Here is a 14,330-nt window from a genome sequence, read left to right as displayed (position 1 = left end):
AGAAATTAATGTTCATTCTGTATTATTTATACTAACGACATTGTTTATCTTTGTATGATATTTATCGTCTGTGCGGTTTCAGTACTCGCCGACACAGATATTATCTAAAATAAATAATAATAAAAAAAATACATAATTGCATACAATAACAGAATACGATGCACAATATTTTCTCTTTACTACAAAATATGTCTTTTTCTAAGGGACGTTACAATACCTGCAAAAGAAATTCAAAAACTAGAAATTCTTGTGAATGAAAAACTATTCTCCCTCAAACTCACTAAGAATGAAGTTAAGTACCGAATGAATTGGAAAGAGACAATTATTTACATTGATTCAAACTAAAAAAGTCCAGTGCTGTATTATAAAAACACATTCATGTATTTAAATTTACAATGATGGCGCTTATCCACAGCCGACAGCCGATTTAGTATCTATCGGTCTAAAGTAAGGACCTCAATACCTATGAGTAACCTATGACGTCATTGGTCAAAGCCGACGGGTTGTATCCCGTTCTTCAGTTGACCCTCTGTACTTCATGTCATCAAATGGAAGCAAAGCAAATCAAATCAAACGAATTACGCTAAAGATCATATTCAGCACAACAGACATCACTGATTCAGCTCCATATATTAGAACTTTGGTTCTTGCAAAATACGAAAACGAAATATTGAACTCTAACACGACTTTAAAGAGTCAGCAAACATCCCACCAATTATTATATACCACTATATTTCCCAAATATTATCCTTAGTTTTCACAGTGATGGCGATTACTTCTACGGCTTTGGAAGTGCCGGTATTTGTAACTCTGGCTGCATCTCTTTTTCTTCTTTGCTTTTGGTACATTACCTTTGGTTTGTGTACAATTACAAATCCACGCATGTGGGATTGTTTACATTTTGGTTTGTGTCATTGTGTGGTATTACCAATTTCTGTTGGTCACTGAAATGGCAGCAGCTCTTCCTCAGAAAAAATACTATAGGCAACGGGCTCATTCAAATCCGATTGCAGACCACTGCTTTGATTAGTGAGTAACTTCATTTACTAATTTTGGTCGTTTCTAAATTGATACTTGCGCTATTGTAAGTTCATTTTAGTGTGTAACATCTTATCAAAACATGATTGAAAGCGGGTGTGTTTATATATATCCGAAACTAAAAGTGTGGTTTTGCACAAAATTAGACGATCTGGGCCAAAAACTAAATGGAAAGGACCACAAAGACGTAGTTATTACAGAGCTTTATAAGAGATACGTATTTTAAAATATACCATTACCAACAGAAGCACCCAAACACTAACTGCAACGATGAGTCATCTTTCCGTCTTACTTTTCAAAAGAACCCAAGTGCACAGTTATAAAAATCTGTTAGCTAACCAATGTGAACAAACTTCAAATCAGCGCTGGACAAAAATTGCAAATAATGTAGATACAAAATTAGTGCTAACAGATAGCCATGGACATGGACTTGCCGAAATTATTAATGAATCAACATAGCTGATAGCAACCAGTGTCATGAAACCAAGTGGCCCTTTGTGTGAAGTAGTGAAGCCAGTAAAATCTGCAGCTGGGACAGTCTGAACCAAAACAATTTTGCTGTTTTAATAGGGGGTCAAATGACATATAAAACCAAATCTCAAATGGCCATATGCACAAACAAATGTCATTTACTGCACCATACCACACAGGTTGGCTTGCCACAATGGTGCTCTGTAAACAAATAAATCACAGTGGCTAATACACGTTACTCAGATATTTGCAATCCTTTCAGAAAAATCCACATTATTGACACCAGCTCCGTTGGTCACAGACTTCATACTGCTCACAGCTTGCATCTTAACGGACTGGATAAGCAACTGATAACCAAACAGATTGTTACAACAGAAAAAGCAGCTATAACAGGGACAGTATTGCCAGCAACAATATCACCAACATTGCAATCACCTGCAACTATAATTTAAGAATCATCATTGGATGCAAATGAGGAATATCACCTTCAAAATCTGGCAGCTGATACGTCATCATCCACATTAGGGACATGTGGAGAATCATCTGAGGACACACCGGAAACTCCAGTGGCTACAACACCAACATCAGTAATAACAATTGCAGCACTGACAAAACTAGCAGCATCCATAGCAATAACAACAGTGGCAGAAGCAGCACTAACAACAGTAGTTGTAGCAGCAACAGTAACTGCAACAACACTACCATCCAAAGGAGGGAAGAGAGCTAAGGTAGAAGAAGCAGTGTGAAGTGTTGTGGGTGAGCAGAAAACAGTGCCTCCTCTGCGTCTAAATGATCTTTTAGTCAAAGGCAGCAGGAGAAAAAAACCAGTAAGATAAGTAACAGTAGCTAATTTTTTGGGGTGTATTTAGATGATAAATTATCTTTGGGTCAACATGTAAATATGTTAGCGGTAAATTGTCAAGAGTAATTTATTTGGCAGCTTTGGGATTGTATATCTGAAATATTTGTCAGAACATCGTATTTGAAAGCATAATATTGTATGCTGTTATTTAATAGTGTGCGTGAGTGCGCGCGCTTGCATGGGGGCGCGCGCGCGCGCGCGCGCGCACACACACACACACACACACACACACACACACACACACACACACACAATGTTCAGTGTTTTAGTTTATATGAGGAAGACGGAGAAAATATAGGTTGTTACGACACAAGAAGCAATAGATACACTTAAATTCCATATCACAGACTTAAATCACTTACTGTACAAGATTTACCAGAACAAGTGTTCAAACAAACACTGTCTGACTGGTTCATAGTCACATAGTCAACCAATTCTACAATATAAGGGAATGTACCAAATGTAACATAAAACTGTAATGTTAATAAGTAGTCTTTTGTTTTCTTTAAATTATCAACTGTATTATGTGTGTGACATTTTATATTTCTGCAATGACCTAATGAAAGTAAAATTGTTATTATTGTCATAATTATCATAGCATTATTAGGGAATAGGCCTATAAAGGACTGCTGAAGATGTCATTAGATAACAACACATTTTTTAAAACTCTTACATAGTTAATTACAACACTAAAGACCAGGCTACTATTGATGTTGGTTTAGTCGAGAACACTTGTGAGTTTCAGTTTTCAGTGACCAAAGAGTAATTCCTAGTAAAAAACAGCTGCAGAATTTCATTATAAGTTAGGCCTAATGAATTTATGGTGGATGGCAATCTGCCCTTTACATAATTGTTGAGATTCCAGCTAAGACTTTCCACTGTTTGAATTAGAGACAAAGGTACATTAAACAATTCATTTAAAACACTCAGTTATCCTTAGCTAGTAACTGTAGCTGTTGTATTTCCTACAATGTTTTGCTTGTACTTTATAATGCTGTTTTCTAACGTCACCACTTGTTTTGCTTCTAGCCCAGTACACCCAGAAAAAATGAATTGGTCAGAGTTGTATCCAATGTACTTCAAAAATAATTCGGAGGAAAATTCAGCTGAAAAATCAGAGACAAAATGTGTGGAATTTGCTGATATTGGCTGTGGTTATGGTGGTCTCCTAGGTAACAGAGTAAAATCCTTAATAACTATTTGGTTCATTGAGTAAATCTAGGGTAGTATTATACATTCTGTAATAAATTTGCTTTCTGCACCTTCTCAATAACGATTCTTTACAGTGAGGTGAATACCTGAAGTAAATGGTGTGTATCCAAGTTCCCAACATGACAGTGAGATCACTTTTGAAGATGAAAGTTGAAATTTCCTAGGTTAATCTTGGGCATCAATTTGAACTGTTGTGCAGCTGTGCAACATCCATACCTAGCTGTTGGTCAACAGAACTGTTAATGTGAATAAAAGTATTTCAGTTAGGTGGAATGTAATTAGCTGAATCACTTTGTTCTTTGAAATCCAGGTCCAAAATACATGCTGAGTGAGTAAGCAAAGAGGCTCATGTCTGTGCCTGGTGTGTAAACGGGTGAATGACTATTCTGTACAAGCAGATTTTGTCACTAGTACTTTTGCCTGATGGATGTAAGATGAAGTCTGGTCATTTATTCATTAATTTGTTGTCATTTGTTGTTCATTATGTATTTCAAATGTTGTGCTTTGAAATATAATGAAAGTAAATCAGGATATGTCTTTTCATTTAGTTTTTCAGAATAAACAAATTTTTATTTTGTCTGCCACAGCAATAGAACTTCTGTGTCATCAATCAACTTGGAGGAACTGTCCTTTTTTTTAATTTACTGTCCATTAACATCCAATAAATGTACTCATTGCTCTTGCTTTCCTATAAATTTGATTTACAGTAACATCTTTCGGCGCAGACAGAGAAAGTTATATGTTAGAAATGACAGCCAGCAGCTTCTAAATGGTGCCAAACATCAGTCATTGTCCCTGGCCTAACAGCAGTACATTATGCAGTCTCTCGGTGTACATGTCGCGTCAGTTCAGGATAAAACTCCAAGCTTTTGACCACTACCACCATGGTCATCGTCAGGGCTAAAACTGACGGTCGTAAACTAGTGAGGCTCCCACTTTTATATACACAGGACGGCTTCTGATTGGCTGGAATACATCATAGCAACAGCAATATGGCGCATAGTGAAGTGGTGCCCTCTACTTCCATAGATGTAGTTTCTATCCCACGTTGCTTGCATTGCCATCCCTTGAATCAGGAGGTAAAGTGCGGTAAGTTTTCCTCTGTGGTTTTTCTTTATCCAGTGCACTCTTCCAGGTGGTGTTAAGTGCTTAGCTGTTGTCTCTGTCAAAGTTATTATCGCTAAGTCTAATTTCAACTGCTAATCACAAAGTCCCAGTAATTCGATGCGTGGGCTATTACTCTCGTTTCTTCTAATAAAATCTTATGCTTGTTAAGCAGGTTATGCCACTGCTGATTTTTCCAAATACCTGTATTTCAGGGGCGCTGGTGCTCGATGCAACGGTCGGCAACGGTTCTTACAGACTGGCCCCGCATTCACAAGGAATACTATAAGCCGAGACTATCTTTGACTGGTCTCAACATTTCCTTAATTTTCTTTGGTGGTCGGAAAACTGGAAAGTGGAAGCCGCGCTATGTGTTGGTCCTCTTCTTGTTTATGGACGGCATTGTGTCTTGCTTTCATGGACAATACTGATTTAATTTCACCGGCAGAATAACCATTCTTCTTGAAAACAGTCGTCAAATGCTTAATCTCGGGACCAAGGGTGGTCCTTGTCGGAAATAGTTCTGGCTCTGTGTACTAAAGTATTCAGCATAGCTCTCTTCTGAGACGGATGATGGAAGCTGTGGCTATGCAGATATAAGTCTGTATGCGTTGGCTTCCTGTACACAGAATGGCCCAGTCGTCCATCTGGTTTTCGCTCCACCAACACATCTTAAAAAGGTAACTTCCCTTCCTTCTCTACCTCCATTGTAAATTTTATGTTTGGATGTACACCATTCAAATGTTCGACATTACACTTAGCAACACCTGGAAGAGTGCACAGGATAAAGAAAAATCGCAGAAAAAAACTTCCCGCACTTTACCTCCTGATTCAAGGGATGGCGCTGCAAGCAACGCGGGATAGAAACTACATCTATGGAAGTAGAGGGCACCACTTCACTAAGCGCCATATCGCTGTTGCTATGACGTATTCCAGCCAATCAGAAGCCGTCCTGTGTATATAAAAGTGGGAGCCTCACTAGTTTACGACCGTCAGTTTTAGCCCTGACGACGACCATGGAGGTAGTGGTCGAAAACTTGGAGTTTTATTCTGAATTGGCGCGGCATGTACACTGAGAGACTTTTATTCAAGAAATACGTCGCGAAAGACTTCATAGCCATACTATGCAGCCTTGTTTAAACTTATTGATTGTAGTAGGTTTTTATTGATACAAGTCATTGTTTGTGGACACCAGCAGTTAGAAGACCACAGCTATCAAATCAGAAGTGTGAGGTGGGTTCTCAAGAGGCCCTATTTGACCTACTCAATGTCCACATAATCATCCAGGGTTAACCTGATTTCTTAATTGTGAGGCAAGTCTCCATCTTGTTGCATACGAAAAACCTGTCATCGCCATACAAGATTGGGACGGCACACAAAATCCTTGACTGAAAGATACCAAGGAATGTCTGACCAGTTATAGTGCACTCAAAAAAGAAGGGACCAATCAAAACACACAATGGCAGACCACATCACACATTAAGCCCCAGTATCTTTACTGCCTTCTTCGGGGTCCCAGTAGATGCATTTATGGCAATTTGCAGTACCATTGAGTTTGAATTGTGTGTCTTCACACCCTACAACTTACCCTGCAAAGTTTTCATCCTTATGAACCTTGTCCTGAAACCACTTACAGTGGTGATACAGATCATCCTCGTTCATCGCATATAGCGATCTTGGAATTTACACGTGCCACTTTGCAGCCTTAAGACTGAACTGGAGAGTCATTTTTCATTAAAGAATCTGAGTAGTTAGTATGCGGACAGAAACTCAAAATGAGTGACTTATTTAAATTTAACTTTCAGGTCAAAAAGAGAAAAAATAAACTCCAATAATATATTAAACTTATTCAGTCACAAAGCACTTCTTAAAATTGTGACTAAATGAGAGTCCATAATCAAGATCGTGAGTTGTGTGTCAGAAGTAACGCAAGAGGCTCCTTTCGGCTGCACGAGAAGTAGTACTGTTCACAGTAAATGGGCCTGTACTTATACAGCAGTAGGTAACTGTTATTCTCTGATAAATATGAATGTGTTCACTCTGAGTGGGAGATAAACAGTAGTTATTTAAGTAAGTATCAATTGTCCTCAGAAGTAGCAGATCTAGTGTTAACTGTACTATATTACAAATAAATTATTGTTAGTAAAGACTTTACATCTGGTTTCTTTGTTAATATATATGTTGACTCATATCACAGACATGAAGGTCTCACTTAAAGATAAGATTTAAGGAATCTAACAATATTATGAAAATGAAAGTTGCCACTCACCATATGGTGGAGATGCTGAGTCGCAGACAGGCACAACAAAAAGACTCTTACAATTATAGCTTTTGGCCATTAAAGCCTTCGTCAACAACACACACACACACAACTCTCACACAAAACTGCAGTCTCAGGGGCAACTGAAACCACAAGGGTATTCCTGATATTCGCAGTACACGTGAAATGGTCATACGGGAAAACCCCCACTTCATCACTACCACAGAGATGCTGTGTCCCACTGCGTGCCATTGTAGCAGCAGTGACCAATGTAACAACTGCGCCAGACACTTTTTGTCTTATATAGGCGCTGCCGACTGCTACGCCTGTTTATTTATCTCTGTGCTTGAATACGCATGCATATACAAGTTTCTTTGGCGCTTCAGTGTATTACCAAACTATTAGTTTAATAAGTCATGGTTGCAAAATACTAACACGAATTTTTTTATAGAAGAGTGGAAAAAGTGGTAGAAGCTGACTCCGGGAAAAATCAGTTCGGATTTCAGAGAAATGTAGGAAAACACTAGGCAATACTGAATCAATGACTTATCTTAAAACATAGTTAAGGGAAGACAAACTTGTATTTATAGCATTTGTGGACATAGTGAGAGGTTTTGACAGTGTTAACTAGGATACTCTCTTTGAAATTCTGGGTGTAGCAGGGGTAAAATACAGGGACAAAATGCTATTTACAACTTTTACAGTAATCAGATGGCAATTATCAGAGTTGAGGGGCATGAAAGGAAAGCAGTGGTTGAGAAAGGAGTGAGACAGGGTTGTATCCCATCACCAGTGTTATTCAATCTGTACATTGAGCAAGCAGTAAAGAAAAAAAAGAAACATTTGGAGTACGAATTAAAGTTCAGGGAGAAGAAATAAAAACTTTAAGGTTTGCTGATGACATTGTTTTCTGTCAGAGACAGCAAAGAACTTGAAAGAGCAATAGAATGGAATGGACAGTGTCTTGAAAGGCAGATATAAAGTAAACATCAACAAAAGTGAAACAAGGATAATGGAATGTATTCAAACTGAACCAGGTGATGCTGAGGAAATTACACTACTGGCCATTAAAATTGCTACACCAAGAAGAAATGCAGATGATAAATGGGTATTCATTGGACAAATATATTATAGTAGCACTGACATGTGATTATATTTTCAGGCAATTTGGGTGCATAGGTCCTGAGACATCAGTACCCAGCACAACCACGTCTGGCCGTAATAACGGCCTTGATACACCTGGGCATTGAGTCAAACAGAGCTTGGATGGCGTGTCCAGGTACAGCTGCCCATGTAGCTTCAATATGATACCACAGTTCATCAACAGTAGTGACTGGCATATTGTGACGAGCCAGTTGCTTGGCCACCATTGACCAAACATTTTCAATTGGTAAGAGATCTGGAGAATGTGCTGGCCAGGGCAGCAATCGAACATTTTCTGTATTCAGAAAGGCCTGTACAGGACCTGCAACATGCAGTCGTGCATTATCCTCCTGAAATGTAGGGTTTCGCAGGGATCGAATTAAGGGTAGAGCCACGGGTCGTAAAACATATGGAATGTAACATCCACAGCGTCAGTGCAAACAAGAGGTGACCGAGACTTGTAACCAATGGCACCCCATACCATCACGCCGGGTTATATACCAGTATGGCAATGATGAATACACGCTTCCAATGTGGGTTCACCGCAATGTCGCCAAACACGGATGCGACCATCATGATGCTGTAAACAGAACCTGGATTCATCTGAAAAAATTACGTTTTGCCATTCGTGCACCCAGGTTCGTCGCAGGCACCCCTGTCTGTGATGCAGCATCAAGGGTAACCGCAGTCATGGTCTCCGAGCTGATAGTCCATGCTGCTGCAAACGTCATAGAACTGTTCACGCAGATGGTTGTTGTCTTACAAACGGCCCCATCTGTTGACTCAGGGATCAAGACATGGCTGCACCATCCGTTACAGCCATGCGGATAAGATGCCTGTCATCTCGACTGCTAGTGATACAAGACCGTTGGGATCCAGCACGGCGTTCCGTATCACTCTCCTGAACCCACCGATTCCATATTCTGCTAACAGTCACTGGCTCTCAACCAGCGCGAGCAGCAATGTCGCGATACGATAAACCGCAATCGTGATAGGCTACAATCTGACTTCAAAGTCGGAAACGTGATGGTACGCATTTCTCCTCCTTACACGAGGCGTCACAACAACATTTCACCAGGCAACGCTGGTCAACTGCTGTTTGTGTATGAGAAATCAGTTGGAAACTTTCCTCATGTCAGCACATTGTAGGTGTCGCCACCAGTGCCAATCTTGTGTGAATGCTCTGAAAAGCTAATCATTTGCACATCACAGCATCTTCTTCCTGTCGGTTAAATTTTGCATCTGTATCACGTCATCTTTGTGGTGTAGCAATTTTAATGGCCAGTAGTGTAGATTATGAAATGAGACACTTAAAGTAGTTGGTGAGTTTTGTTATTTGAGCAGCAGAATAACTGATGGTAGCCAAAGTAGTGATAAACACTTAAGACACAAAGAGAATACAACCTTTCCTATCATAGTGCTACAGAAGAATGCTGAAGATTAGGCACTCAGACATAACTGATGAGGAAGTACTTGATGGAATTGAGGAGTAAAGAAATTTTTGGCAAACTAGAAGAGGGGCCAGGTTGATAGGACACATTCTTAGACATCAAGGGATCTCCAGTTTAGTATTGGAGGGAAGTGTGGGGGTACAAATTGTAGAGGGAGACCAAGAGGTGACTATAGTAAACAGATTAAGAAGGGTGTAAGTTGCAGCACTTATTTGGAGTGAAGAGGCTTGCACAGGATAGAATAGCATGGAGAGCAGCATCAAACCAGTCTACAGGCTGAAGACCACAACAAAAATGCCTCGTATTATCATACTTTGTTAATAAGTGTTGGTGTGCTACTGAATCAAAAAAAATCCAAGAATGCTGTATCTACCTGACTGCCTTGATCCATGGTTTCCATGGGTTTTGCATTGAGTGATGTTTTCAGAGACCATGCTGGTTATTGTGTTTGAGGTACCTCACTACAGAGCCCAGATTATATTTTAAGATTGTACAATATATGGTTGCCAATGATATTGTACAATAGTTTTGTTGAGCACTTCTACCTTTGCAGACATTTGTGGTCTGTATTTCCTTCCAGCTGTTGGTCACAGCTCTTTGTCCATGGTATCTACACACTATTATGATTTAAATGTGTGCTATCTCAGACACAAATAGGGACACCATCAGGCTTTGGCATATTGTCCAATTTTAGTTATCTCAGACACAAATAGGGACACCATCAGGCTTTGGCATATTGTCCAATTTTAGTTATTTAAGCTGTTCATGTGTGTGTGTGTGTGTGTGTGTGTGTGTGTGTGTGTGTGTGTGTGTGTGTGTGTGTGTGTGTGTGTGTGGGCGCGTGCGCGCGCCAGTTCCCAAACAGAACCCAAATAAAAATATACTTAACGAAAGTTATAACATTTGTATGTGTCAAGTATGAAAAGCTCAATCCAAACACAAACTAATATCAATTTAACACAGTATGATAGTTAATGGCCATCTCATGAGCACAAAACCCAATAATGAGTGACAGCAAAAATAATACTTTAACAACACAAAACCAGTAGCTCATGCAGGCTGGCGTGAGGAGGGAAGAACTATACTGACGTGAGGTCTGGAACATAACAAGGAATTAGAATTCAGAAAGTGGACATAATTAGTTTGATACTTAACTTTAATCCATTAATGATGAACATCACTCTTGACGATACATGATTCACAATATTATGTGTTCAGAATACATTCATAGTAACTGAGTATGGCGCCTTGCTAGGTCGTAGCAAATGACGTAGCTGAAGGCTATGCTAAACTGTCTCTGAAAGTGCGAGCGTATGTAGACAGTGAACCATCACTAGCAATGTCGGCTGTACAACTGGGGCGAGTGCTAGGGAGTCTCTCTAGACTAGACCTGCCATGTGGCGGCGCTCGTTCTGTAATCGCTGATAGTGGCGACACGCAGATCTGACGTATACTAACGGACCGCGGCCGATTTAAAGACTACCACCTAGCAAGTGTGGTGTCTGGTGGTGACACCACGCTAATCATTTCCTCTTCCCCAACAACTACAGGTGTGAAACTGCATGTGGGGGGGGGGGGGGGGGGGTTAATATAGGAAAAAGTGAAAACTAATGAAATATTTATTTGTTTCTGTTCTGTTTTTTCCTTTACTGTTCAATATTTTTAAAAGAATGATTTACTTACTTTCAGTTACTTTATCACCAATGTTCCCGGATACACTTATGTTAGGCATGGAAATTCGCATAAAAGTTTCAGACTATGTAATGGATCGAATATCTGCCTTGAGGCTCCAGTATCCTGGCAAGTATGAGAACATAGCTTGCCTCCGCTCAAATGCAATGAAGTATCTTCCCAACTTTTTTAGAAAAGGACAAGTATGTTAGTATGCTCAGAACGTTCTTTCTTACAGAATTTTGATTATCTTTGGTCTGGATACTTACTTTTGTTTAACTGTTTCAGCTGAAGAAAATGTTCTTCTTATACCCTGATCCTCATTTCAAGAAGTCTAAGCACAAATGGAGAATTATTAACAAAACACTTTTGGCAGAATATGCTTATGTCTTGGCTGTTGATGTAAGTTAAAAGTTCTGTTAATTTTTGTTGGCACAGATTGTATGTTTTTTGTGATTGTGTGAAGTCAGTATAATTGTATATAGCATAGAAATATCAGTTGGGTGCTGAAATTTCCTTTCCTGATTCTGCAATATTTTTTATTTACTTGCTTATCACTTTTTTGCCTTCCTTGGTCACAACCAAGATGCCAAAAGCCAGTTACAGAGTAAATAAAATCGCTATAAAACCAATTAAGATTTTCATTTTTATCATTAAAATCACATTCTTGCAAGCACTGGCAGAGAATTCAATTCACGAAAAATACTGCTTGGTCACCTTATGATTTTTTTTCCTGTGACTTAGTAGATTCCATTATGAATTGAGTATTTACACAACTAGAGGCTGTCAGCTGCTGGCGATTTCACTGTGTAATTCATTTTTCTTCCAGGTATGCCATTTATTGTTCTGTTCAGATGATACTGCTATTGATTTTGAAGTCATGTAACTACCTTTAGAGGCACCTTCTAGAAGTCCAAGTTGTAGTTAAGTTCCAAAATGTATTTCCTAGGCTTTTCCAGAACCTTATAATAAATGCTCATGGACTCATAATTAGCATCAGTAAGTGTGTCAAACTAAGAAAAAATAGTGCTTTCAAACTGCCAGAAGACACAAAATGATTTTTTTTTTTATTCCAGTGAAAATTAGTGTCCTTGCAGCTGTATTTTATATTTTATTTTTATGTTTATCTCACATCTAACTATTGATTTCAAGATAATAGTGTCTCATCTTCAGGTACCTATTGAATGTGCTTCTTGAATGTAAGTATTGTAACTGCCCTCCATCAAGAAAATTGCATATAATACGTCTGCCTCAGGTTCTGGTGGCTCTTGATTCATGAAACATGTCATACAGGAACCTGAAGATGAGACAGTGGTGTCTCCCACTGTCTCACCAAGACGAAACAGACTTGAGATTGATGGAAGTTTTAATGTACAAGCAATGTGAAACTTACCTTAGGAGTCTTCAATGAAATTGATCTTATTGAGACTGGAGATGGGATAGGTGGAGATATTTGTGCATTGGATCAGATTTATTATAAATGTGGTCTGATGAGTATGAAACATATGACATAGGAAAGGGTCATCAGAGGTCATCATAGTCTGAGAGAATTTTAATGCAATGTAATATGTGATAAGGACAATCAATATAACTTTAAATGGGATGGAGCCCATCCCGCAGCAGGGGTTCGGTATCTTCTACCTGTGTCATATCAAAGAAGTTGCTTGATTGATTCATACTAAGATAATACTGAGCAAAAACAAGGATGTTCCTCTGAAATCTATCAAAAAATTCATTAATTTCATATGCAGTCATAGCACTTGTTTGGGTAACTAAGCAACAAACAGCATGCTTCTGTAATATCTATGGAAAAAATCATTAAATTCAGATGTGGTCTCATCACTTTTTTGGGTAATAGATTGTCAAGGTAGCTAACAGATGTGAACAGAATAATAATTTCTGAGTTATACTGGTGGTTGGATGCACCATTAGAATAAATAATTTTGTACTAATGGATGTCTGGCTGGATCATTCACAGTGTGAAGTGGCAGCAACCATGTTTGCAGATATTAAGTATTTTGTGATTGGATCAGTTTGCTTGGAAGTATGAAGAAGATCTTTGTGTTATGTGTGTTTTAACACCACTTGGATTTAGCATGTGACTCTGGAAAAGTACAGATTACTGTAAAATGAGAGCAGTTTTAGCTGTTGGAGGAGCTACTATTGGGAATGGGCACCTCAATGTAGTGTACCCAAATAAATGTAGTTTTGCTCACATGTTTTACACTTATTGTATCTTTTCTGTATCTTCTGTGGCCTTATCTTGCTACAATTCAGTCCTCCAGCCACCCTTGGAAATGGTCATAGACATGTTTGCACATACTCTCCCCTCCAAATCCACACTGCCCCCCTCCCCTCCCCCCCCCTGTCTCTCTCTCTCTCTCTCTCTCTCTCTCTCTCTCTCTCTCTCTCTCTCTCTCTCTCTCTCTCGCCATTTTACTAGTTTGCTTCTCTGTGATACAGATCACGATGTTTTCATCTTTTCAGGCAGTAGTGTATACAGTAACAGACGTCAGGGACCTCCATGAATGGATGGTGCTACATTTCACTGAGCATCCTTTGTTTGTTCGGCTTTCAGATGACGATATTGTAAGTAGTCACAGGAATCAGTTAGTAACACTACAATTTTTGCAACTGGTAACCAATACATTCTCTGTTTTCAGAAGGATGATCCAGTTATTGAGAAGCTGTACGACAGTTCTGAAGAAGGTCAGAAAGTTTCCCGTAACCATGGTGAGAAATTTCTGGCAGTCTTCAGGAGAGTTCCAGATCCTTATGTTCCAAAATGATGCAAATATATGTACATGTTATTTATTTTATTTTCAATAAAATCACATACAAATATGGTTGTAAAATATTTTTTAGAGAACTGACATAACTGCGTGCAGTTCTAGTAGTTGTCTCAGCTGTGTACAAATGGCACCAATGTGTTCTGGAACTTAAATTCAGATGGAATGATAAAGAATTAGATGTTTTGGCTGCAGTAACTGGAGTGAAAATACTGTACATGTTCAGTACAAATGTAAAAGAACAAGAGTAATATTGAATGGGGGGGGGGGGGAGGCAAAGAGAATAGTTAAGTCACTTATCTTAAAGAGAATACATGAGGACTGAACTA

At 39.0% G+C, this 14,330-nt stretch overlaps 1 protein-coding gene across 1 annotated transcript; it reads left to right on the top strand.

The window, feature by feature from the left end:
• Positions 1 to 830: 830 nt before the first annotated feature.
• Positions 831 to 14,058, top strand: LOC126264001 (tRNA (guanine-N(7)-)-methyltransferase). The gene is made up of 6 exons (XM_049960960.1): positions 831 to 1,029; positions 3,401 to 3,543; positions 11,231 to 11,415; positions 11,501 to 11,614; positions 13,676 to 13,801; positions 13,876 to 14,058. The coding sequence occupies exons 1-6, from the start codon at positions 950 to 952 to the stop codon at positions 13,999 to 14,001; spliced, it is 774 nt and encodes a 257-aa protein (XP_049816917.1). The 5' UTR covers positions 831 to 949; the 3' UTR covers positions 14,002 to 14,058.
• Positions 14,059 to 14,330: the final 272 nt, after the last annotated feature.

Source organism: Schistocerca nitens, chromosome 1, assembly GCF_023898315.1.
Source record: "Schistocerca nitens isolate TAMUIC-IGC-003100 chromosome 1, iqSchNite1.1, whole genome shotgun sequence".
Classification (NCBI taxonomy): Eukaryota; Metazoa; Arthropoda; class Insecta; order Orthoptera; family Acrididae; genus Schistocerca; species Schistocerca nitens.
The sequence above is the reverse complement of the archived record's forward strand: the minus strand, read 5'-3'. Positions and strand labels throughout refer to the sequence as shown.